The sequence below is a fragment of the Neoarius graeffei genome, chromosome 19 (genome assembly GCF_027579695.1).
Source record: "Neoarius graeffei isolate fNeoGra1 chromosome 19, fNeoGra1.pri, whole genome shotgun sequence".
Taxonomy (NCBI): domain Eukaryota; kingdom Metazoa; phylum Chordata; class Actinopteri; order Siluriformes; family Ariidae; genus Neoarius; species Neoarius graeffei.
Genome location: NC_083587.1, coordinates 27,722,945 through 27,746,595, shown reverse-complemented (window position 1 = coordinate 27,746,595; position 23,651 = coordinate 27,722,945). Strand labels below are relative to the sequence as shown.

Genomic DNA, 23,651 nt, shown 5'->3' with positions numbered 1-23,651 from the left:
ATTCAACATTATAATGTTGTTCAATGCTAATCAGCATTGTTAGATCATCTGACCTTATCAGACATCAGCGTGGAAATTGAGCGTCCGATCTGGTGGTAGTCCATGCTGGACTTGTTTGGTCCAAGTAAGATGAAGAGGAACCGCACAGGAACTGGGACCTCCAAAACTGAGTCCAGTAACACAGCTTCTTCCAAGCGCACAAACGCCATGGTGGGCTGGTCCAGGAAATCAACGCTGCCTGAAGACAAACATGAGATTATATCATTTAAACATATCAAGTTATTGAAGCACACACACACACATACATGTGTATATATATATATATATATATATATATATATATATATATATATATATATATAAAGAGAGAGAGAGAGATAGTTCTAGTGACTAACTAGAGTTCTATACATGGTTCACATTCATCAACATGAGGTTTATTACAATTACTAATATACACTGTCACTGTTTTGATTCATAGTCTCCTTTCCTAGTTCCAGTCCCTTAGCTAGGACCCTAAATCCTAATCATTCCTAGAGGTTTTTGTGTACTAGGCCATCACCTGTTTCCAGTTCCATAGTTGCTAGTCATTAGTTACTTATAGAAAATCTAACTTTTTCTTTTTTCTTCTGCTTCTAGTTTCCTAGTTCCTGTCCTTCATAATTTTAATCCACTAGACCCTTTCTATTTCCATAGGTCTAGTTTTCTAGCTACACTTCCCTACTCAGTGCCCTGATTCCACTTCTCTAGTTGCTAGATACGAAAGTTTCTATTTGTTTAGTTTTAGTTTGCTTTAGTTCTATTCCCCTAATTAGTCCCCTCATTACAATCATTCATGTTTCTTGTTCACTAGTTCATTAATTAGAATTTCCTAGACCCATTGTCCTGATTCTAGTTCTCTATATACTAGGTAGTAAAGTTTCTATTTCTCTAGTTCTAGCTTCTAGTTCTTTATAGTTTTACTTAGTGTTGTAGTACCAGTCTCAAGACCACTTTTAGAAAGTCTCGGTCTCGTCTCAGAATTGACCGCATTTTTACTCGGTTTAGCCTTGGTCTTTGACATAGAGGACTCGGGATTTTATTTCAAGACCACAACTGCGTGGATTTCACTAAATTGTCAATACATTGTCTGATTTACTTGTTGACATCATTACTGTGATTGGATGTAAAATTTCCTTCTTCAAATACGACCAGTAATGTGATTCATTGCTAATTAAAATTGTTCTTCCTGTTAACAGCTGTCGCCCTTCCCCCACCCCTTCACACACACTGGTCTGGTCCTGGTCTTGACTCTGCCCATGTTTACATTAGACCGTATCAGCGGATCATCAGATTAACGTTTTTAAAACGATTAGTGTGCACACAGCAACACCAATACATGATTTGCGTGCACACAGCAACACCAATACACGGATACGCTCGGCTCCGCAGGCATCCTGCGCTCCAAATCACTCCGCCCTGAACAGCGAGTGCCCTCTGGAGGGTGCGCACTCCGGCCCTGCGCAGCTCACACAGCGCGCGAGTGAAGTGAACAAGCTGTGATTTGGGACTGAGCCGCTGTGTGTGTGATCCCAGCGCATATCACTTACCACTTGCAAGTGGAAGGATGGCAAGCCTAAAGACAATCATAACTACACAATGGGCAGTATTTGCATCAGTATTTGCAGTATTTTCATACTTTTATACTCTTTAACGAAAGGTGATACAAGGCGGAAGTCCGCGCTGTTTTTCAGCAGTCGCGTCACATGACCAACGCCAGCGAATCAGGAAGGTGGATGTCACAGTGACGTTGTCCAATGAGACGCCAGCTAGAGCTCAGCACAGCGTATCCGCGTATTCTGAATGTTTACACAGCACCGGAGCTGACATGATCTGGATTGAATACGTGGACGCTGGCGGATTCCCGTTTCCCGGCGTTTCCAGGCGGTTTAATGTAAACGGACAGTGCATCCGCGAAGAAAACGAGACAGATACGGTCTAATGTAAACGTAGCCTCTGTCTCACCCTGCTTTGGTCTTGGTCTTGACTTGTTCTCAACCCCTCAAAGTCTTGGTCTTGTCTTGGTCTCAATCCACTTTGGTCTTGGTTATGACTTAGTCTCGGTTTAGGTGATCTTGACTACAACACTAGTTTTACTTCTTGTAGTTAGAGCCCCATTTACATTCATTCATACTTCTAGTTCACTAGTTCAAGTCCATTAGTTTTAGTCCACTAGCACCTGTCACCTGATTTCAGGGCCTTAATTAGTAGTTCTAGTTACACTCTATTTATGGTTATTCATGTTTCTAGTTTACTTGTTCAAGTTTCTTAGTTTTAATCCCCAAATCCCAGTCACATAACTCCAGCTCCCTACTTGATAGTTGTTAAATTTCTCTCATTCTAGTTTCCTGGTTACAATACTGATTCAGTTCGCTAATACTGATCCACTCGACCATATCATTTCCCTAGTTTTAGTTTTCTACTTCTAATTCCCTAATTTCAGCTCTCTCATTCTAGTCATTTCGTTTCCTATTCAACTAACTCTCTCTCTTTAAGTCCAGTCCTGTAGTTCCACTTCTGTGATTTGCAGTCTAGGTTGCTGATTCCAGTGGACTTGCCTGTGTACCCTAACAGATTGACCTCTGACACAGATATATGATCCATATTATTATTAATGTGTAAATAGGAACACAGTAAAAATGCATTGTGACATTGACAAATCCAAATATTTATCCAGCTTTTGCACCTCGTACTATATAGATAAATAACAAGCAAATATATTTGCGTAGTGTGCTACGATAGTGTTTGGCTCAGTAAAATGTGTACGTGCTTACCCACGAGTACCACAGTGGCTTCTGCATTTTGTGGAATTTTCTCCAGCAATTTGAGCTCATGTTTTGATTTAGATCTGTGCATGCCAGGAGTTACAGTCGGTTCTTTCTGCAAACACATTATACACACAATATACATACGTTCTACTGCATAGAAATTACAAATGCAAAAACAAACCATACAGATTAATGTTGAACTGATGAACACACACACACACACACACACACGTATACTGAGATGTGTTCTAAGTATTTGATATTAGAACTCAGAGAACTCATTCATTACAACATCATTCGGAGATGTCTCTGTCCAGTCAATCCCTCTGGTCTCCAGCAGGGGGAGACAGTGTTCCCTTATTAAGACATTCCTTTTACCTGCTCTTTTAACCATTACTAGTTTTTCATGCGTCTACTTTACTACGTCCAGTTCCCAATTTCCAGTCCTGTAGCTCCACTTCCTTACGTCCAGTTGCTAGCATTCATGTTTCTAGTCCTTTATTTTGTTCTAGGTCCCTACTTCACATCCCCAAGAATCAGATCCCTTGTTCTTAGTCATTTATATGCCAGTTCTTTAATTAAAACTTCCTGGGTCCGAGTCATTCATGTGTCCAGTCCCCTAGTTCCAGATTCATAGTTTCTAATCATTCTTGTTTCCTAGTACCTAGTCATTTAATTTATCATCCCCTAATTAGAGTACCTATAGTAGTTAGAGTATGTTATATGAGATTCATTAATATTTCTATATTTCTAACTCCAGACCTATGTTTCCAGCTACCTACCTCTAAAGCCATATTTCTTCATTCATGTCTCTATAGCTAAAGTTCCCTTTCATCTTCCTACTTCCAGGTTCCTTATCATTTAAAGGCAGAGTAGGTAATTTTGGAGAAACTAGCAAGAGTATCCCAGAATTTGGAAGTATCCAAATTAAAAAAAATTCCACTCCCTGCCTTCGGTGCTCCTGTTAAAGCTTCTCATCCAAAACACATGAACGTGCACTGTGTGACTGCTTTCAGTGGACTAGTCCACAAGATAGTGCTTTCGGTGGTGGCGGGAGGGCGACAACGTAGTGCGACGTTGTCCAACTACCTCATGTCTCATTCACATGTATGAAAACACCTAACATTACCATAATGAATGGAAACAATGAAAATGGCTATTGTTAGAACTCACAGTTGTTGAATAGCTTGCTAGCTTGAGCAATATGTTTGCAGTATGTCTGCCTAGCTTTGTGGAAGACTCTGGTCACATGCAATGAGTACACAGAGGTAGGCAGGTAGGTATTTCAAGAGGTAGGTAGGCCATCCAATCCTTTTAATCGGACCAACTTAAATGATTGGACAGGCTTCTTACAGTCCTGTGACTGCCACAGATGGCGGATCTTTTTTCTTTTTATTGTTAGAGCATTTGATTTATTCACTGCTGTCAAGACGTAAAGAGAATTTCAAGAAATATAACAAAAATGCTTCTAAACTAAATGACCTACCCAGCTGTAAGTTTCTAGTTGTCTAGTTTACAATTGCCATTTTCTGTACATGAAACACCCCTGATTCCAGTGCCCCATCTGTTAGCCATTCATGCTTCTTGCCTTCTGGTTCCTATTTTTCATGTTTCAGGCTCCTGGTTCCGAGTTATTTCTGAGTCCAGTTCCCTACTTCCAGTTTTCTCATTTCCATTTATCCCTGTTTACTTTCCATTCATGTTCTGGTCCTCTAGTTAGACCCCTGATTCCCATGAGTCTCACCTCAACAGTGTCGGGGTGTGTGTGCTGTGTGTTGTCGTGTTTTGTATTTGTGTTCTCCATCAGCGGCTCGTTGACAGACGTCTCTGTCTGATGATGCTGATGTTGATGATGATGTTGATGATGATGGTGGTGATGGTGATGGTGATGATGTGAGATTAATGAACCCAGACTGGCTGTTGAGATGTTTCTGGGGAATGAGCTGTGATCTTTCTCATCACACGGGTGACTAAATGAGAGAACATATACAGATGAAACACACACACACAGCATACAACAATCACACAATGCCATAGTAATTTCATTAATGTGTCTGTAAATTGAGATATAAGTGCATTGAAGTGGAAGTGTGTGTATACACCTGTGTTTCAGCAGTAATGCTCTCAGTACATTCGCTCTGTCTTCAGCTCTGATCTGGTCAGTGATGATCATCTGCTCAACAACTTGGTGAGAAATTCCAGATAATGTTTTCTGATCCAGATCCAGCAGCACTGCACCTACACAAGAACAACAACAACAACAACACATAATAATAATAACAATAATAATAATAATAATAATAATAATAATAATAATAATAATAATAACTACCATGTGCTATGGTTTTCCGGAGCTCCAGTAAGCTGCGGAACGAGAGTGAGGCAATATGCGGTTTCCCCCAGCGGTGCGTTTCCTCCTCCACGTCCTCCTCAAACTTAATCCAGCGTGCTGTCTCTCGCCACTGTAGCTCCTGGTTCTTATCTACGATCAGCTCATTCAGCTCTACAAACACCTATAGCACACATACACGCTCAGTAGGTTGCCTTGAAAAATATGACAAATTTAAGATATGACACCTGAATAGCTATACATTACAATGTAATTTCCTTAGCCACTTGATATACATTTATTGCTGTAATCGAAGTGTTAGCAACCAATTATAACGAAATAATTTTCGTTATAATAAGGCACATTATTTTCATCATTAGCTCCTATTAGCTATAGTTTCTGTGGTGCATTTTGCTTTCAAAACAAACAAAAGGATGATGTTAAACTTTATAGGTGAGAGATTTCATATTTTGTTCTGATGTTTTGAAGTGGATGAGCCTACTAGTATATCAGGTATATGTGAAGTTAGTTCACCACATGTATGGATCATAATCAGCCATCTACTTTCATCAGCTAACCACTTTCCCACAAGGACAGAAATTGAAGTGACTTCTTTTCTGCTCACTTGTGATCCAGACCTAAGTGGTTGTGTTCAAAGTTGTGGTTATGGTCTAGACACTACTTTAAAAAAAAACAAAAACAAAAAACACCTTTTCTCAGGTACTTCTACTCCAGTACAGAAAATCTTGACAGGCAGCTGCATAACCTGATTCTGAATACACATAACTTTCAGCACATATTTGTTGGATTTTTATCTTCTCGTACAACCCCGATTCCAAAAAAGTTGGGATAAAGTACAAATTGTAAATAAAAACAGAATGCAATGATGTGGAAGTTTCAAAATTCCATATTTTATTCAGAATAGAACATAGATGACATATCAAATGTTTAAACTGAGGAAATGTATCATTTAAAGAGAAAAATTAGGTGATTTTAAATTTCATGACAACAACACATTTCAAAAAAGTTGGGACAAGGCCATGTTTACCACTGTGAGACATCCCCTTTTCTCTTTACAACAGTCTGTAAATGTCTGGGGACTGAGGAGACAAGTTGCTCAAGTTTAGGGATAGGAATGTGTGGCAGCGGGGGCGTGGTCAAGCGCCGGTCTGTGACAGGAGGGCGGAGTCAGGGAAGGTAAGTGGCAGAATCACGTCACCTGAGAGCAATTAACCTGTGTTTGTGTGTCTTCCCAGTGACTGCGCCCTATATCAGGAGGGAGAGCGAGAGCAGAGGAGCTCATCCCTGGACGAGACGCTGATATATGTGTGTGTCTCTGTGCGTCCGAGATTGTTAGACTGAAAAGTGTGGCAATAAAAGCCTTGTTTCACCTGATCTCTGTCCTGCCGTCCTCTGTGCTCCACCCACCCACAGGGAAAATACCACAGTGGTGCCGAAACCCGGAATCGTGGAGCACCAAACCAGCAGTCCCATGGAATCCTCCCCGTTCGCCGATCTGGTCCACGCCCTCGCCACGGCTCAGCAAAGCCAGCACCAGGCGCTCGTCACGCTCCGAAAGGAGCAGGAGCAGCGCTTCGAAGCCCTGGTGCTGGCCCAGCAGGAAGATCGCGAGGCGTTCCGGCATCTCCTCGCGTCGGCGGGGTCCACCAGTGCTCCGGCCGCGGGCCCGTCTCCCCTCATTGTCACCAAGATGGGCCCGCAGGACAACCCCGAGGCGTTCATCACGTTGTTTGAACAGGTCACCGAAGCCTCGGGGTGGCCGATGGAGCAGCGCGCGGCGCGCCTCCTCCCCCTGCTCACGGGAGAGGCACAGCTGGCCGCGCTACAGCTCCCCGCCAACCGCCGGCTGGCCTACGCGGACCTCCGCCGGGCCGTCCTCCAGCACGTGGGGCGCACACCGGAGCAACAACGCCAGCGCTTCCGCGCGCTGCGACTGGAGGAAGTTGGCCGGCCGTTCGCGTTCGGCCAGCAGCTCCAGGACGCCTGCTGGCGGTGGCTGAGGGCCAACAATCGCGACGCCGAGGGAGTCATCGACCAGGTGGTACTAGAACAGTTCATCGGCCGCTTACCAGCCGGAACCGCGGAGTGGGTCCAGTGCCACCGCCCGGCGTCGCTGGATCAGGCAGTCGAGCTGGCGGAGGATCATCTGGCGGCTGTCCCGGCGGCAGGACAGCAGATGGCATCGTCTCTTCTCTCCTCATCTCTCTCTCTCTCTCCTTCTGTGTCCCATCCTCGCCCCATTCCCCCACCACGGAGGCGGGGGCCGGCACCACCCCAGCCGGCCCGCCGCACCCACGGTGCCCTCCCGTTTCTCCCTTCTGTGTCTGTCTCTCCCCCACCTCAGGTGAGTGAGCCCCAGATCACCGGGGCAGAGGGAAAGCCCGGGCCGGTTTGCTGGCGCTGCGGGGAACCGGGCCACCTTCAACAGCAGTGCACAGCAATGGAAGTGGGCGCGGTGGTTCGGATCCCCGACGCGCCAGAGGCCGCCCTCGATCGGGCCGGAGCGTATCGCATACCAGTGAGTATCCAAGGGGCTACACATCAGGCGTTGGTGGATTCTGGTTGTAATCAGACCTCAATTCGCCAAAGCCTGGTTCAAAACGAGGCATTGGGGGGAGCACAAGGGGTGAAGGTGTGTGTGCACGGGGATGTTCACAGCTACCCTTTGGTGTCGGTCCACATTATTTTCAGAGGGGAAAAATTTATAGTGAAGGCGGCGGTTAATCCTTGCCTTACCCACTTGTTAATTTTGGGGACTGATTGGCCGGGATTTCGGGGTTTAATGACACGCCTAGTAGAGAGTGGGTCCTGCCATTTGACAGGGGGAGGTCCCGGTGTCGCTTTGGCGGGAGCAGCTGTCACAGAGCCGTCTACGTCATCTCCGCGTCAGAGTGAGGAGCCGCCGGCTCCTCCTCTCTCTATTGGGGAATCCCTCGCGGATTTCCCATTAGAGCAGTCGCGAGACGAGACTCTGCGGCATGCGTTTGACCAAGTGAGAGTAATCGATGGTCAAACGCTCCAGCCGAACGCCACCCCGTCCTTCCCCTACTTCGCGATTATGAAGGATAGATTATACCGAGTGACGCAGGACACTCAAACTAAAGAGCGAGTCACGCAGCTTTTAATTCCGAAAAGCCGCCGGGAATTGGTATTCCAGGCGGCTCAGTTTAATCCCATGGCTGGACACTTGGGGCAGGATAAAACACTAGCCTGAATAATGGCCTGATTCTATTGGCCGGGGATTCGCGGCGATGTCCGTAGGTGGTGTACGGCATGCCGCGAATGCCAGTTAGTAAACCCAGCGGCCATTCCAAAAGCACCTTTGCGCCCTCTACCATTAATCGAGACCCCGTTTGAGAGAATTGGGATGGATCTCATCGGGCCATTAGATCGGTCAGCACGAGGGTACCACTTTATATTAGTTCTGGTGGACTATGCAACGTGATACCCGGAAGCCGTGCCTCTGCGCAATATCTCAGCATGCAGTATTGCAGAGGCACTCTTCTGCGTCATCTCCCAAGTTGGAATCCCGAAAGAGATTCTGACTGATCAAGGCACTACGTTTATGTCACGAACACTGCGCGAACTGTATGGGTTATTGGGGATTAAGCCGATCCGCACCAGCGTGTATCACCCACAAACGGACGGTTTAGTAGAACGATTCAACCGCACCCTCAAAAATATTATTAAGAAATTCGTAAGTGAGGACGCACGTAATTGGGATAAGTGGCTCGAACCCTTGCTGTTCTCAGTGCGAGAGGTCCCCCAAGCCTCCACGGGGTTCTCCCCGTTCGAATTATTATATGGGCGTAAGCCGCGCAGCATCCTGGATGTGCTGCGGGAAAATTGGGAGGAGGGACCTTCACAAAGTAAGAACGAAATTCAGTACGTTATGGACCTGCGCGCAAAACTCCACATGCTCACCCACCTAACTCAGGAGAATTTGCGGCAGGCCCAGGAACGGCAAGCCCGCCTGTACAACAAGGGTACGCACCTTAGAGAGTTCACTCCGGGAGATAAGGTACTCGTACTGTTGCCCATGTCGAGCTCCAAATTGATCGCCAAGTGGCAAGGACCCTTTGAGGTCACACGGCGAGTCAGGGATGTCGACTATGAGGTGAGGCGAACGGATAGGGGTGGGGCGCTACAGATTTACCACCTCAACCTGCTTAAACTCTGGAACGAGGAGGTCCCCGTGGCGTTGGTGTCGGTAGTTCCAGAGAAGGCGGAGCTGGGGCCGGAGGTTCAAAAAGGGACATTGGCATCACGTACCTCTCCGGTCCCCTGTGGAGACCACCTCTCCCCGACCCAACTCACGGAGGTCGCCCAGTTGCAGACCGAGTTTTCGGATGTGTTCTCGCCCCTGCCCGGTCGCACTAACCTCATAGAGCACCACATAGAGACGCCCCCGGGGGTGGTAGTGCGTAGCCACCCTTACAGGCTACCCGAACACAAAAAAAAGGTGGTTCGGGAAGAACTTCAGACCATGCTCGAAATGGGCATCGTCGAGGAGTCCCACAGTGACTGGAGCAGCCCGGTGGTCTTGGTACCCAAGGCCGATGGGTCGGTCCGGTTCTGTGTGGACTATAGAAAAGTCAACGCAGTGTCTAAATTCGACGCGTACCCAATGCCTTGTATTGATGAGTTGCTCGATCGACTCGGCACTGCTCGCTTTTATTCGACACTGGATTTGACGAAGGGATATTGGCAGATCCCCTTGACTCCACTATCCCGAGAAAAAACGGCCTTTTCCACACCGTTTGGTTTACACCAATTCGTCACCCTTCCGTTTGGGCTGTTTGGGGCGCCCGCGACGTTTCAGCGGCTGATGGACAGAGTCCTCCGCCCTCACGCCACGTATGCGGCAGCGTATTTAGATGACATAATCATCTATAGCAATGACTGGCAGCGGCACCTCGAACATCTGAGGGCCATCCTTAGGTCGCTGAGGCGAGCGGGGCTCACAGCCAACCCGAAGAAGTGTGCGATTGGGCGGGTGGAAGTATGGTATCTGGGCTTCCACTTGGGCAACGGGCAGGTGCGTCCCCAAATTAATAAGACGGCAGCAATTGCGGCCTGCCCGAGGCCCAAGACCAAAAAGGGGGTGAGACAGTTCCTGGGGCTGGCTGGCTATTATCGCAGGTTTATACCTAATTATTCGGACGTCACCAGCCCGCTGACTGATCTCACTAAAAAGGGGGCACCAGATCCGGTCCAGTGGACGGAGCAGTGCCAGCGGGCTTTCTCAGAGGTAAAGGCTGCACTGTGTGGGGGGCCACTTCTACACTCCCCTGACTTTTCTCTCCCTTTTATGTTGCAGACCGATGCGTCGGACAGAGGGCTGGGGGCGGTTTTGTCCCAGGAGGTGGAGGGGGAGGACCGCCCTGTCCTGTATATCAGCAGGAAGCTGTCGGTGCGTGAGGGGCGCTACAGCACCATAGAGAAAGAGTGTCTGGCCATCAAGTGGGCGGTTCTCGCCCTCCGGTACTACCTGCTTGGGCGCCCTTTCACCCTCTGTTCGGACCACGCGCCCCTCCAGTGGCTCCACCGCATGAAAGATGCCAACGCGCGGATCACCCGTTGGTATCTGGCGCTCCAACCCTTTAATTTCAAGGTGGTCCACAGGCCGGGGGCGCAGATTGTCGTGGCGGACTTCCTCTCCTGTCAAGGGGGGGGGGGGGGGGGGGGAGTCAGCTGCAGGCCGGACAGCCGCCCGGCCTGAGTCGGGCGGTGGGGGTATGTGGCAGCGGGGGCGTGGTCAAGCGCCGGTCTGTGACAGGAGGGCGGAGTCAGGGAAGGTAAGTGGCAGAATCACGTCACCTGAGAGCAATTAACCTGTGTTTGTGTGTCTTCCCAGTGACTGCGCCCTATATCAGGAGGGAGAGCGAGAGCAGAGGAGCTCATCCCTGGACGAGACGCTGATATATGTGTGTGTCTCTGTGCGTCCGAGATTGTTAGACTGAAAAGTGTGGCAATAAAAGCCTTGTTTCACCTAATCTCTGTCCTGCCGTCCTCTGTGCTCCACCCACCCACAGGGAAAATACCACAGAATGTTAACCCATTCTTGTCTAATGTAGGATTCTAGTTGCTCAACTGTCTTAGGTCTTCTTTGTCATATCTTCCGTTTTATGATGCACTAAATGTTTTCTATTGGTGAAAGATCTGGACTGCAGGCTGGCCAGTTCAGTACCCGGACCCTTCTTCTACGCAGCCATGATGTTGTAATTGATGCAGTATGTGGTTTGGCATTGTCATGTTGGAAAATGCAAGGTCTTCCCTGAAAGAGACGTCGTCTGGATGGGAGCATATGTTGCTCTAGAACCTGGATATACCTTTCAGCATTGATGGTGTCTTTCCAGATGTGTAAGCTGCCCATGCCACACGCACTAATGCAACCCCATACCATCAGAGATGCAGGCTTCTGAACTGAGCGCTGATAACAACTTGGGTCGTCCTTCTCCTCTTTAGTCCGAATGACACGGCATCCCTGATTTCCATAAAGAACTTCAAATTTTGATTTGTCTGACCACAGAACAGTTTTCCACTTTGTCACAGTCCATTTTAAATGAGCCTTGGCCCAGAGAAGACGTCTGCACTTCTGGATCATGTTTAGATACAGCTTCTTCTTTGAACTACAGAGTTTTAGCTGGCAACGGCGGATGGCACGGTGAATTGTGTTCACAGATAATGTTCTCTGGAAATATTCCTGAGCCCATTTTGTGATTTCCAATACAGAAGCATGCCTGTATGTGATGCAGTGCCGTCTAAGGGCCCGAAGATCACGGGCACCCAGTATGGTTTTCCGGCCTTGACCCTTATGCACAGAGATTCTTCCAGATTCTCTGAATCTTTTGATGATATTATGCACTGTAGATGATGATATGTTCAAACTCTTTGCAATTTTACACTGTCAAACTCTTTTCTGATATTGCTCCACTATTTGTCGGCGCAGAATTAGGGGAATTGGTGATCCTCTTCCCATCTTTACTTCTGAGAGCCGCTGCCATTCCAAGATGCTCTTTTTATACCTAGTCATGTTAGGCCAAGTTTACATTAGACCGTATCTGTCTCGTTTTCTTCGCGGATGCACTGTCCGTTTACATTAAAACGCCTGGAAACGCCGGGAAACGGGAATCCGCCAGTGTCCACGTATTCAATCCAGATCGTGTCTGGTCCGGTGCTGTGTAAACATTGAGAATACGCGGATACGCGGATACGCTGTGCTGAGCTCTAGCTGGCGTCGTCATTGGACAACGTCACTGTGACATCCACCTTCCTGATTCGCTGGCGTTGGTCATGTGACGCGACTGCTGAAAAACGGTGCGGACTTCCGCCTTGTATCACCTTTCATTAAAGAGTATAAAAGTATGAAAATACTGCAAATACTGATGCAAATACTGCCCATTGTGTAGTTATGATTGTCTTTAGGCTTGCCATCCTTCCACTTGCAAGTGGTAAGTGATATGCGCTGGGATCACACACACAGCGGCTCAGTCCCGAATCACTGCTTGTGCACTTCACTCGCGCGCTCTGTGAGCTGTGCAGGGCCGGAGTGCGCACCCTCCAGAGGGCACTCGCTGTTCAGGACGGAGTGATTTGGAGCGCAGGATGCCTGCGGAGCCGAGCGTATCCGTGTATTGGTGTTGCTGTGTGCACGCGAATCGTGTATTGGTGTTGCTGTGTGCACACTAATCATTTTAAAAACGTTAATCTGATGATCCGCTGATACGGTCTAATGTAAACCCCACCTTAATGACCTATTGCCAACTGACCTAATGATTTGCAATTTGGTCCTCCAGCTGTTCCTTTTTTGTACCTTTAACTTTTCCAGCCTCTTATTGCCCCTGTCCCAACTTTTTTGAGATGTGTTGCTGTCATGAAATTTCAAATGAGCCAATATTTGGCATGAAATTTCAAAATGTCTCACTTTCGACATTTGATATGTTCTCTATGTTCTATTGTGAATACAATATCAGTTTTTGAGATTTGTAAATTATTGCATTCCGTTTTTATTTACAATTTGTACTTTGTCCCAACTTTTTTGGAATCGGGGTTGTATATCAGCTGTAGTTTTCATTATAATCTGTTTACTGCAGATTTGTTAGCTAGCCCAGGAGAGCTACCCAGGGTGGACATTGAGGAAGTAGAGCAGCTCCCACCCAACCATTCACACCTATGGGCAATTTAGAGTAACAAGTTAACCAAACCACATGTCTTTGGACTGTGGGGAAAACTGGAGCACCTGGAGGAAACTCACACAGACACGGGGAGAACATGCAAACTTCACACAGAAAGGCCCCCATCGGCCATGAGGTTCAAATCCGGAACCTTCCCACTGTGATGCGACAGTGCACCACCGTGCCATCCCTTGGATTTTTATTATTTAACAAGTGAGGAAATTATGTTTATTTTAAATCAGAAAAACCAACTCTACCATTTCTGGACTTTTGCAATGCCACTTACATGAAGTGCACACAAAGAACATTATTGAATCTTTTCTATTGTCAGGGATGGGTTGGTACAGTAGACAGATATAAGTGCAGAAGTGTTTTATTAATAAAAGAAACAACAGGCAAGCAATACAAATCGACAGGCAAAACCGGAAATGAGAAAACATGCAAAAGGTCAAGCGAGGCACAAACAGAATACCACAGACACAGGCAGAATAAACCCCCTCAAGGAAACAGGAAATCAGCAATCAGGAAACCGGGAATACAAACAAGGACCTAAGGCTCGGTAAAGTGTCCACAACATAATGCAGTGCAATACTTCGCCATGAGCGTGTGTTTACAGATTCTTTATATAGATGCACTGATTGTGCCTTAATCCTGTGCAGGTGTGCATCATTAACGGCAAGTGTGCGAGAGTCTGCTCGGCGTGCATGCAGTCCGGAGCGCGCCCGAGAGTCCGACTGATGCACGCACCACGGTGTGCGGGTGTGACCTCTATATTTTCCACCACAGTTACCATATTGTTCATGTTGCTGTATTTTTTTAAATATATTTTATAAATGTATTCTTTAACATTTCAAATCATGGTGACAGGCTTTAAAGCTAGATGGCCTTTTGATTTCATAAAATCGGTTAAATTTGGTTCCCTCTGAAATTTGGTCATTGTGATATATGTTTATTTCTGTAATATCTCACAAAATATCAGGTCATTCTGTAGCTGGGAAGTGATTTAATTTGAGGGGATTCCCTAGCAAATAATGTACATGAAATAACTCACTTCACACAATCAAGCCGACAGAAGAAGTCCATGTGCGCATGAGCAGGTTTTCCTTGACTGTGCACTGACAATTACATCATTCTGTCCCTAAATGAACAGCTGATCACACCAAGGTACTCACTGACCGCCGATATTTATTAGTTTGGTCCTGCATTTCCTTTCCTTCGCAACATAATGTCTTTTCTTCTTGCTTTCCATTACTGTAGTCGGTCTTTCATGTTTTATTTGCACATTCACATCCTCCATTTTTCTCTCTTGTTTCAAATTTATATCCCACAATGCCTTGCGCGAACGGGGAAAGACCACCACATGATGCATGACGTAGTATCTTGAATTGGGTCATGGTGAAGCAGGAAAAAACAGCAGAGAATTTAGGGCCATGTGGCCCTAAATTCATTAATTCTTCTATTTTTAAAAAAACCCTAATAAAATTGGAAGTCTGTGATTTGAATTCAATAGCGTTCGGTCCACTAAACAAAAATAACTGGGTGTCAGGGAAAATTCTCTTTATCACCTACACTTGAAAAATGTGAAATGCAGTCTACCTGTAACATAAGAATAACAGCTAGGTTGAAAGCAAACACAAACACACGCTGATATGTGTACACCCACCCCCACCCTCACACTCTTGTAATTCTGTCTTTGTGGGGACTCATTGACATTATGCGTTCCCAAGCCCTTTACCCTAACCTTAACCATCACAACTAAATGCCTAACCCTAACCTTAACCATTACAACTAAATGCCTAACCCTAACCTAAACCTCATTCTAACCTGAACCAAAAATTAAGTCTTCACCCTCTAACAGCCCTTTGAAGAAGGGAGGGCCAGCCAAAATGTCCTCACTTCCAAAACATGTCCTAAATCTGTTAGTAAAAAACGTATTCCGGTCCTTAATAAAGCTCAGTTCATGCTATATGAATACTAAGAGCAAGCACACACACACACACACACACACACACACACACACACACACACACACACACACACACAGTACAGAAACATCTCTAACCTGCTGCTGTTGAGAAAAATCTAACAGCACCATGCTGTGTGTGCGTGAGATGAAGAACATGAGTAACAACTCAGAGAAGACAGCAGTGAATGCGCACACACACACACACACACACACACACACACACACACACACACAAGCATATTTAATTAATGCACTCATACACACATTACCTGTGTGTGTGTGTGTGTGTGTGTGTGTGTGTGTGTGTGTGTGTGTGTGTGAGAGACCAGATCTCTCAGGTCTGCGACAGTCATGTATGTTTAATCAGGTTCTATTCACTCGCTTTTCGCATGACAAATAATCCAACATAGAGACTTTACTGGGACTGACACTGAAGATTAAACTCAGGGTGTGTGTGTGTATGTGTATGAGAGAGAGAGAGAGAGAGAGAGAGAGAGAGAGAGAAGGTGAGTGCATATATTATTGATGCTTGTGTATTATCACAATGTGAAGGCAGATGTAAGTCACATGATATTGCACGAAAATTAGTTGCCAGTGTTTATGCTAAACACACACATTAGTGCTCAGTAACTGTTTTGTTATATATAGGTAGCAAGATAACAGTTCTTGTAATATATGTAAGGAGTAAAACTTGACATGTTATGCTTGTATAACAAAAAAAAAAAATCGATGGTAGGATTTTTTTCCCTTTCATTTTCTCCCCAATTTAGTCTTGCCAGATTTTTCAACTGCTGCTCATGCTGCATCACAGGGCAGCATAACACACTCAGAGGAAAGCACAAGCTTTATACCCTCTTCTGCATACATAAGTTCACAGATGCACAGATTTTGATTAGTGGCTTTGATTGACAGGGAACAGAGAGTATGCGTTCTCTCCCATCCAGAGGCCAAATTTTGCTCTTTTGACTTCTTGATTGTGGTTGGTTGTGGCATCTATAAGATTTGAACCTTGACTATATACTGAACCCTTGCACCACTTAGGAGTTTGGATTTTGCATGCACTGTTGCATTAAGCTACAGACTGAAATATCACCCATGTTCTGTCGAGGTTATTGGCATACACTACAAAATGTAGCATGAATCCTGTATTGTGTTGTGTTTCTAGCTAGAATTCCACTACCATGCTTTGTGCCCAATCAACTTTGCCACTGTCTGATACCAGTGTCTTATGCAAAAAGTTTACATGTGGCTGGTGTGCATATTGAATGGCATCAAGATGTGATTCAACTAACACATTTATTTGTGTACCAGATTAGGTCAAAGCTCTGCATCTTTTCACTACTGGTGGATCAAACTTGGTGGGATGGAGCAGCCTGAAACACTAACGACATTCCCAGTTGGATCTTAATACATTTGGCCACTGATGCTTGAGTAACACTCTTGGCTGAATACATCACATGTCAGTTTAATGATGTATAATTAAAAAACAGCATATGGTGATGATTTTAGAACATGTCTGGTATAGACAGGTTTCTGTTGTGAACTCATAAATGTTTGGGGACTTACCTCATGTGGTGTGCGGTCAACTTTGCGACTGCGTGTGCTCGGCTCAGTGTGATCTTTATTGATGTGCACTATGGCAGGTTTGGTGCTTTTCCTCACCAGGTGTCTCCTCACACCAGGAACGTCCTCAAAACGGTGAGCTGGAAAATTCAGTTCCATACATTACTTACCACAGAAAAGCAAAGTTGTGAGCAGAGAAACAAAATTATGTTCAGATTTCACTAATATATTTCAGTGTATTTAACTTCCTTGGTCAAATGATAGAAAAACCTACATAATTTATAGTACCGTGCAAAAGTCTTAGACACATGGAAAGAAATGCTGTAGAGCAAAGATGCCTTCATTAATAAGATTATGAAATAATTGAACAAAATTAAATTAAATAATTAAATGTGTAATCTCACAAAAGTTTGATGTCACATCCATAACACTATGTATATTTTAAATTGCTATATGTATATACATCTAAAACACACACACACACACACACACACACACACACACACACACACACACGAACACAGTACTGTGCAAATGTCTTCAGCACCCTATTTTTTCCCATACAAACTTTGTTATAGATTTCAATGTGATGACTTCTACAGTATCAAGTCAGTACAAAAACATTTTAGAGTCCAAACATTCGTTTTCCAGCACAAAATTAAATTTTACAGAAAAAAAAGTTTGTATCTGAGCAGCATATTACATAAGAGAGCACTTTTCAGATTAAAAAAGAAAACATAATGAAGGCGACTGGGTTTTGGTGCAAAATTAAGATGCAAAGGTAACAGTCAAAGTGTCCAGAAGAACTGTGGCTGGTTCTGTTATATGCTCAGTAAAACCTACAGCTCATTTCCTTATAAAACTGCACGCATTGTACCTTAGACAACTTTTTTTTTTAAAGCAAAGGGTTGTCTCATACCAAATATTGACTTTATTTCATTTATCATGGCTTACTGCTTACTATTTATAGTATTTTTTTTAATGTTGAAACATTTTATTTAATTGTTTTTAAGCCATTTTTGGTTGACAGCATTTCTTTACATGTGCCTAAGACTTTTGCACAGTACTGTATATCAATATGTGAGGGGTTTTTTTAGGGATCTGTTTTGTCCTCCAAATATGAACAACTTAATCTTAATAATATTAATCTTTTTTATTTTTTTACAAATAATTTTCCAGTATCCTCTTCATTTTTTATTGTACTTTCGCTTTCCTTTTGTACTTTCCACTTTCGCTTTCCGTTTTCTGTTTTTTTTCTTTCTTTTTTTCGGAAGAACGCCATGACCGGGAGCTTTCTTTTATTTTTCCTCCTGCGTAAAGACCACAAGCGGAAGCCATCCACATCGGATGTGCTTTAATATCGACAGATCTTCGATGAAGATACATGAATCTTTTCATCATGGCACACCTTCAGCTTGTTCAGTGTGCTGAGTACAGGATGTTTAGTCATTCTTCCTCCGTCACTAGCAATAGCTTTATTTGTGAAAAGTGCAGATTAGTTAGCTCTCTGATGGAGAAGACTGCAGTTTTAGAAGTGCGTATCCAGGCTTTAGAGAAGGCCAGTGAGAATGACAACAGTGTAGTTTCTGTAGGGGAAAGTCTGGATCCCCTAGGTGGAGTTAGTAATCCCCCAACTTTGGCATTAGAGCCCTTACAGCGGAGTGAATGGGTGATGACTCGGCGGCATAACCATAGAGCCAAAGCTTCTGCTGAGGCTCGCCCACGGAAGCACCACTCCTCTCCACTTCACGTGTCGAACAGGTTTGCTCTTCTTAGTGATGCACCCGCTGAGAAACCTGAAAGAGCTCTGGTTATAGGGGACTCTATCATACGGCATGTGAAATTAGCTAGGCCTTTAGGGGCACCAGCAGCTTTAGTCAGGTGTATACTGGGCCAGGGCACTGGACATAGCTGGTAATCTTAGGGTCCTAGGCAAGCACAGGTTCTCAAAGATAGTTATCCATGCAGGAGCTAATGATATACACCTTTGTCAGTCTGAGGTTACTAAGAGTAACTTTGTAGAGGTGTTTAAATTAGGGAAGGCGATGTCCGATGCTGTAGTATGCTCTGGCCCCATCCCAATGCGGCGTGGCAATGTAGTTTACAGCAGGTCATGGTCGCTGAACTGCTGGTTGTCCAGGTGGTGCTCTGAAAACAGTGTGGGCTTTATAGATAATTGGGCTAATTTTGAGGGCACTGCTGGCCTGTTAGGGCGGGACGGTATCCATCCCACTCGGGAAGGTGCTGCTCTCATTTCTTGCAGCATACTGTAGGTCATAGTCTCAGAACAGGTCTAGTTAATTTCTGACAATCCAGAGCCAAGGCCAGGGAGCAGACAAACAGGCTAAACCGACTGTCTGCTAGCTACACAGAGTCATCACTCTGGGTCCACTACATCGAGACTGTGTCTGTTCCCCGAGCTCAACAAAAAAGTAGAAATACTCAGAGAGTTTGTTCCAGTAACCTAATCAATATAAAATTAGGTCATACTAACTGTACAGCTGCTGCCAGCACCTTTAATCTCAAGGTGGGGCTATTAAATATTAGATCTCTTACATCTAAAGTGCTAATGGTTAATGAACTTATTGCTGATCAGAAGTTTAATGTACTTTGTTTAACGGAAACATGGATTAAGCCAAATGGATATATAGCATTAAATGAAGCTAGTCCTCCTGGATACAGTTATATACACCAGCCTCGTCTAACTGGCAGAGGAGGAGGCATCACAGTTATTTATAATGATTATCTAGGTGTAACACACAAACCTGGTTATAAATTTAATACATTTGAAGTTATTCATACTAATATAATGTATGTAGCCTCGAAAAATAAGTCTACCCAATTAATTCCATTACTTATTATTGACAGGCCCCCGGGGCCATATTCTGAATTTCTTTCTGAATTTGCAGATTTTATCTCAGACCTGATTATTTCCTTAGACAAAGCTTTAGTTGTTGGAGATTTTAATATTCACTTCGTTAACCCAGAAGACCCTTTGAAAACAGTGTTTGTGTCCATTTTAGATTCAGTAGGGGTTAATCAGAATGTCATAGGACCGACCCATAATGGTGGTCATACCCTCGATCTAATACTAACATTCAGGTTAAACGTAGAAAATATAGTCATACTTCCACAGTCTGAAGTTATTTCAGATCATTATCTCATCTCATTCAAAATATGTCTGAGTAATAATATCTGCACCTCACCACGCTACTGTATTAAACGTACATTCACGTCAACTACTGCACAGAGCTTTATAAATGATCTCTCAGAGTTATTAACTTTGATTGGGTCACTGCCAGCCCCTGCAGAACTTGATCAGGCAAACGAATGAGTCAATTTTCCACTATACTTTAGATAATATAGCTCCTCTCAAAAGGAAAATGATCAGAAAGAAAAATTAGCACCCTGGTATGATGATGACACTTGCACTTTAAAACAGACCACTTGAAAATTGGAATGTAAATGGCGTCAAACAAAACTGGTAGTGTCCAAATTAGCTTGGAAGGAGAGCTTCCTGAAGTATAGAAAAGCTCTTAGTGCTGCTTGATCAACATACAGTGGTGCTTGAAAGTTTGTGAACCCTTTAGAATTTTCTATATTTCTGCATAAATATGACCTAAAACATCATCAGATTTTCACACAAGTCCTAAAAGTAGATAAAGAGAACCCAGTTAAACAAATGAAACAAAAATATTATACTTGGTCATTTATTTATTGAGGAAAATGATCCAATATTACATATCTGTGAGTGGCAAAAGTATGTGAACCATTGCTTTCAGTATCTGGTGTGACCCCCTTGTGCAGCAATAACTGCAAATAAATGTTTCCGGTAACTGTTGATCAGTACTACACACCAGCTGGGAGGAATTTTAGCCCATTCCTCCGTACAGAACAGCTTCAACTCAGGGATGTTGGTGGGTTTCCTCACATGAACTGCTCGCTTCAGGTCCTTCCACAACATTTTGAATGGATTAAGGTCAGGACATTGACTTGGCCATTCCAAAACATTAACTTTATTCTTCTTTAACCATTCTTTGGTAGAACAACTTGTGTGCTCAGGGTTGTTGTCTTGCTGCATGACCCACCTTCTCTTGAGATTCAGTTCATGAACAGATGTCCTGACATTTTCCTTTAGAATTCGCTGGTATAATTCAGAATTCATTATTCCATCAATGATGGCAAGCAGTCCTGGCCCAGATGCAGCAAAACAAGCCCAAACCATGATACTACCACCACCATGTTTCACAGATGGGATAAGGTTCTTTTGCTGGAATGCAGTGTTTTCCTTTCTCCAAACATAACGCTTCTCATTTAAACCATAAAGTTCTATTTTGGTCTTATCCATCCACAAAACATTTTTCCAATAGCCTTCTGGCTTGTCCACGTGATCTTTAGCAAACTGCAGACGAGCAGCAATGTTCTTTTTGGAGAGCAGTGGCTTTCTCCTTGCAACCCTGCCATGCACACCATTGTTGTTCAGTGTTCTCCTGATGGTGGACTCATGAACATTAACATTAGCCAATGTGAGAGAGGCCTTCAGTTGCTTAGAAGTTACCCTGGGGTCCTTTGTGACCTCGCCGACTATTACATGCCTTGCTCTTGGAGTGATCTTTGTTGGTCGACCACTCCTGGGGAGGGTAACAATGGTCTTGAATTTCCTCCATTTGTACACAATCTGTCTGACTGTGGATTGGTGGAGTCCAAACTCTTTAGAGATGGTTTTGTGACCTTTTCCAGGCTGATGAGCATCAACAACGCTTTTTCTGAGGTCCTCAGAAATCTCCGTTGTTCGTGCCATGATACACTTCCACAAACATGTGTTATGAAGATCAGACTTTGATAGATCCCTGTTCTTTAAATAAAACAGGGTGCCCACTCACACCTGATTGTCATCCCATTGACTGAAAACACCTGACTCTAATTTCACCTTCAAATTAACTGCTAATCCTAGAGGTTCACATACTTTTGCCACTCACAGATATGTAATATTGGATCATTTTCCTCAATAAATAAATGACCAAGTGTAATATTTTTGTCTCATTTGTTTAACTGGGTTCTCTTTATCTACTTTTAGGACTTGTGTGAAAATCTGATGATGTTTTAGGTCATATTTATGCAGAAATATAGAAAATTCTAAAGGGTTCACAAACTTAAGCACCACTGTATCTCTCCTCCCTAATAGAAGATAACAAAAATAATCCTAGATTCCTATTTAATACTGTAGCAAAATTAACCAGGAATAAGTCCACTATAGACACATGCACACCTGCAGTATGTAGTAGCAACGACTTCATGAATTTTTTTTATGAGAAAATTGAAAATATCCGACAAAAAATTCAAACTACTAATTTAAAGTCAGACAATGTAAGTGACCCTGTAGTTAACAATATAACTGTATCAGATCAGCAATTAGAATGTTTACTCCGCTTAGAGAAATTGAATTACTTTCATTAATCTCCGCACCAAAAGCCTCAACTTGTGTACTAGATCCCTTACCTACACATGTATTCAAACAGATAATACCTGAAGTACTTGAACCGCTTCTAAAAATAATAAATTATTCTCTTAGGATCGGCCATGTACCCCAAACCTTTAAACTAGCAGTTATCAAACCCCTGATTAAAAAACCTGACCTTGATCCCTGTCAGCTGTCCAATTATCGGCCAATATCAAACCTCCCCTTTATCTCCAAGATCCTTGAAAACGCTGTGCCACAGCAGTTATGCTCATATTTACATAGGAATAAAATTCATGAAATGTATCAGTCAGGATTTAGACCTCATCATAGCACAGAGACAGCACTGGTTAAAGTAGTTAACGACCTACTGTTGGCTTCTGATCAGGGCTGTGTCTCACTGCTTGTGTTGCTTGACCTTAGTGCAGCATTTGATACCATTGATCATTCCGTTCTTCTGGATAGACTAGAAAACGTGGGAGTTAAGAGAATGTCTATCTCCTGGCTCAGGTCTTATTTAACTGATTGTTATCAGTCTGTTGATGTAAATGGTGATTTTTCTAGACATACTGAGGTAAAGTCTGGTGTTCCACAAGGCTCTGTCTTGGTTCCACTGCTTTTGTCTTGGTAAATGTTACCTCTGTGTGATATTATTCATAAACATTGTATTAGTTTCCACTGTTTTGCTGATGACACACAGTTGTATGTTTCTGCAAAACCAGATGAGAGACACCGGCTTAATAGAATTGAGGAATGTGTAAAGGACATTAGACACTGGATGCTTATTAACTTCCTTCTGCTTAACTCTGACAAGACTGAAGTACTTGTACTAGGACCACATGCAGCTAGAAGTAAGTTTTCTGAATACATAGTAACTCTGGATGGCCTTTCTGTTTCTTCATGTGCAGCAGTAAAAGACTTCAGGGTGATTATTGACCCCAGTCTTTCATTCGAAACTCACATCGATAACATTATCCGGATAATTTTCTTTCATCTCAGAAATATTGCTAAGATAAGAAATTTAATGTCACTACACGACGCAGAAAAACTAGTTCATGCTTTTGTCAGAGATGGAGAAAGTACCCAACTTCATTATTTAAGTCAAAGTACAGATCCCACTGGTCAAATGTTACTCCGATACAAGTGAAAGTTGTACAGTCAATTTTTTACTTACAGTGGTGCTTGAAAGTTTGTGAACCCTTTAGAATTTTCTATATTTCTGCATAAATATGACCTAAAACATCATCAGATTTTCACACAAGTCCTAAAAGTAGATAAAGAGAACCCAGTTAAACAAATGAGACAAAAATATTATACTTGGTCATTTTTTTAT

At 43.8% G+C, this 23,651-nt stretch overlaps 1 protein-coding gene across 5 annotated transcripts in view; it reads right to left on the bottom strand.

The window, feature by feature from the left end:
• Positions 1 to 23,651, bottom strand: part of LOC132867168 (anion exchange protein 2-like) — a 103,585-nt gene that overhangs the window by 16,576 nt on the left and 63,358 nt on the right. For all 5 annotated transcript variants that reach the window (XM_060899937.1, XM_060899941.1, XM_060899938.1 and 2 more), the window contains 6 exons: positions 16,864 to 17,000; positions 5,137 to 5,317; positions 4,907 to 5,042; positions 4,549 to 4,774; positions 2,811 to 2,916; positions 54 to 238 (listed from right to left, as the gene is read on the bottom strand). In XM_060899937.1, the coding sequence (XP_060755920.1) occupies positions 54 to 238; positions 2,811 to 2,916; positions 4,549 to 4,774; positions 4,907 to 5,042; positions 5,137 to 5,317; positions 16,864 to 17,000 (971 nt within the window). The remainder of the gene's footprint in view (positions 1 to 53; positions 239 to 2,810; positions 2,917 to 4,548; positions 4,775 to 4,906; positions 5,043 to 5,136; positions 5,318 to 16,863; positions 17,001 to 23,651) is intronic.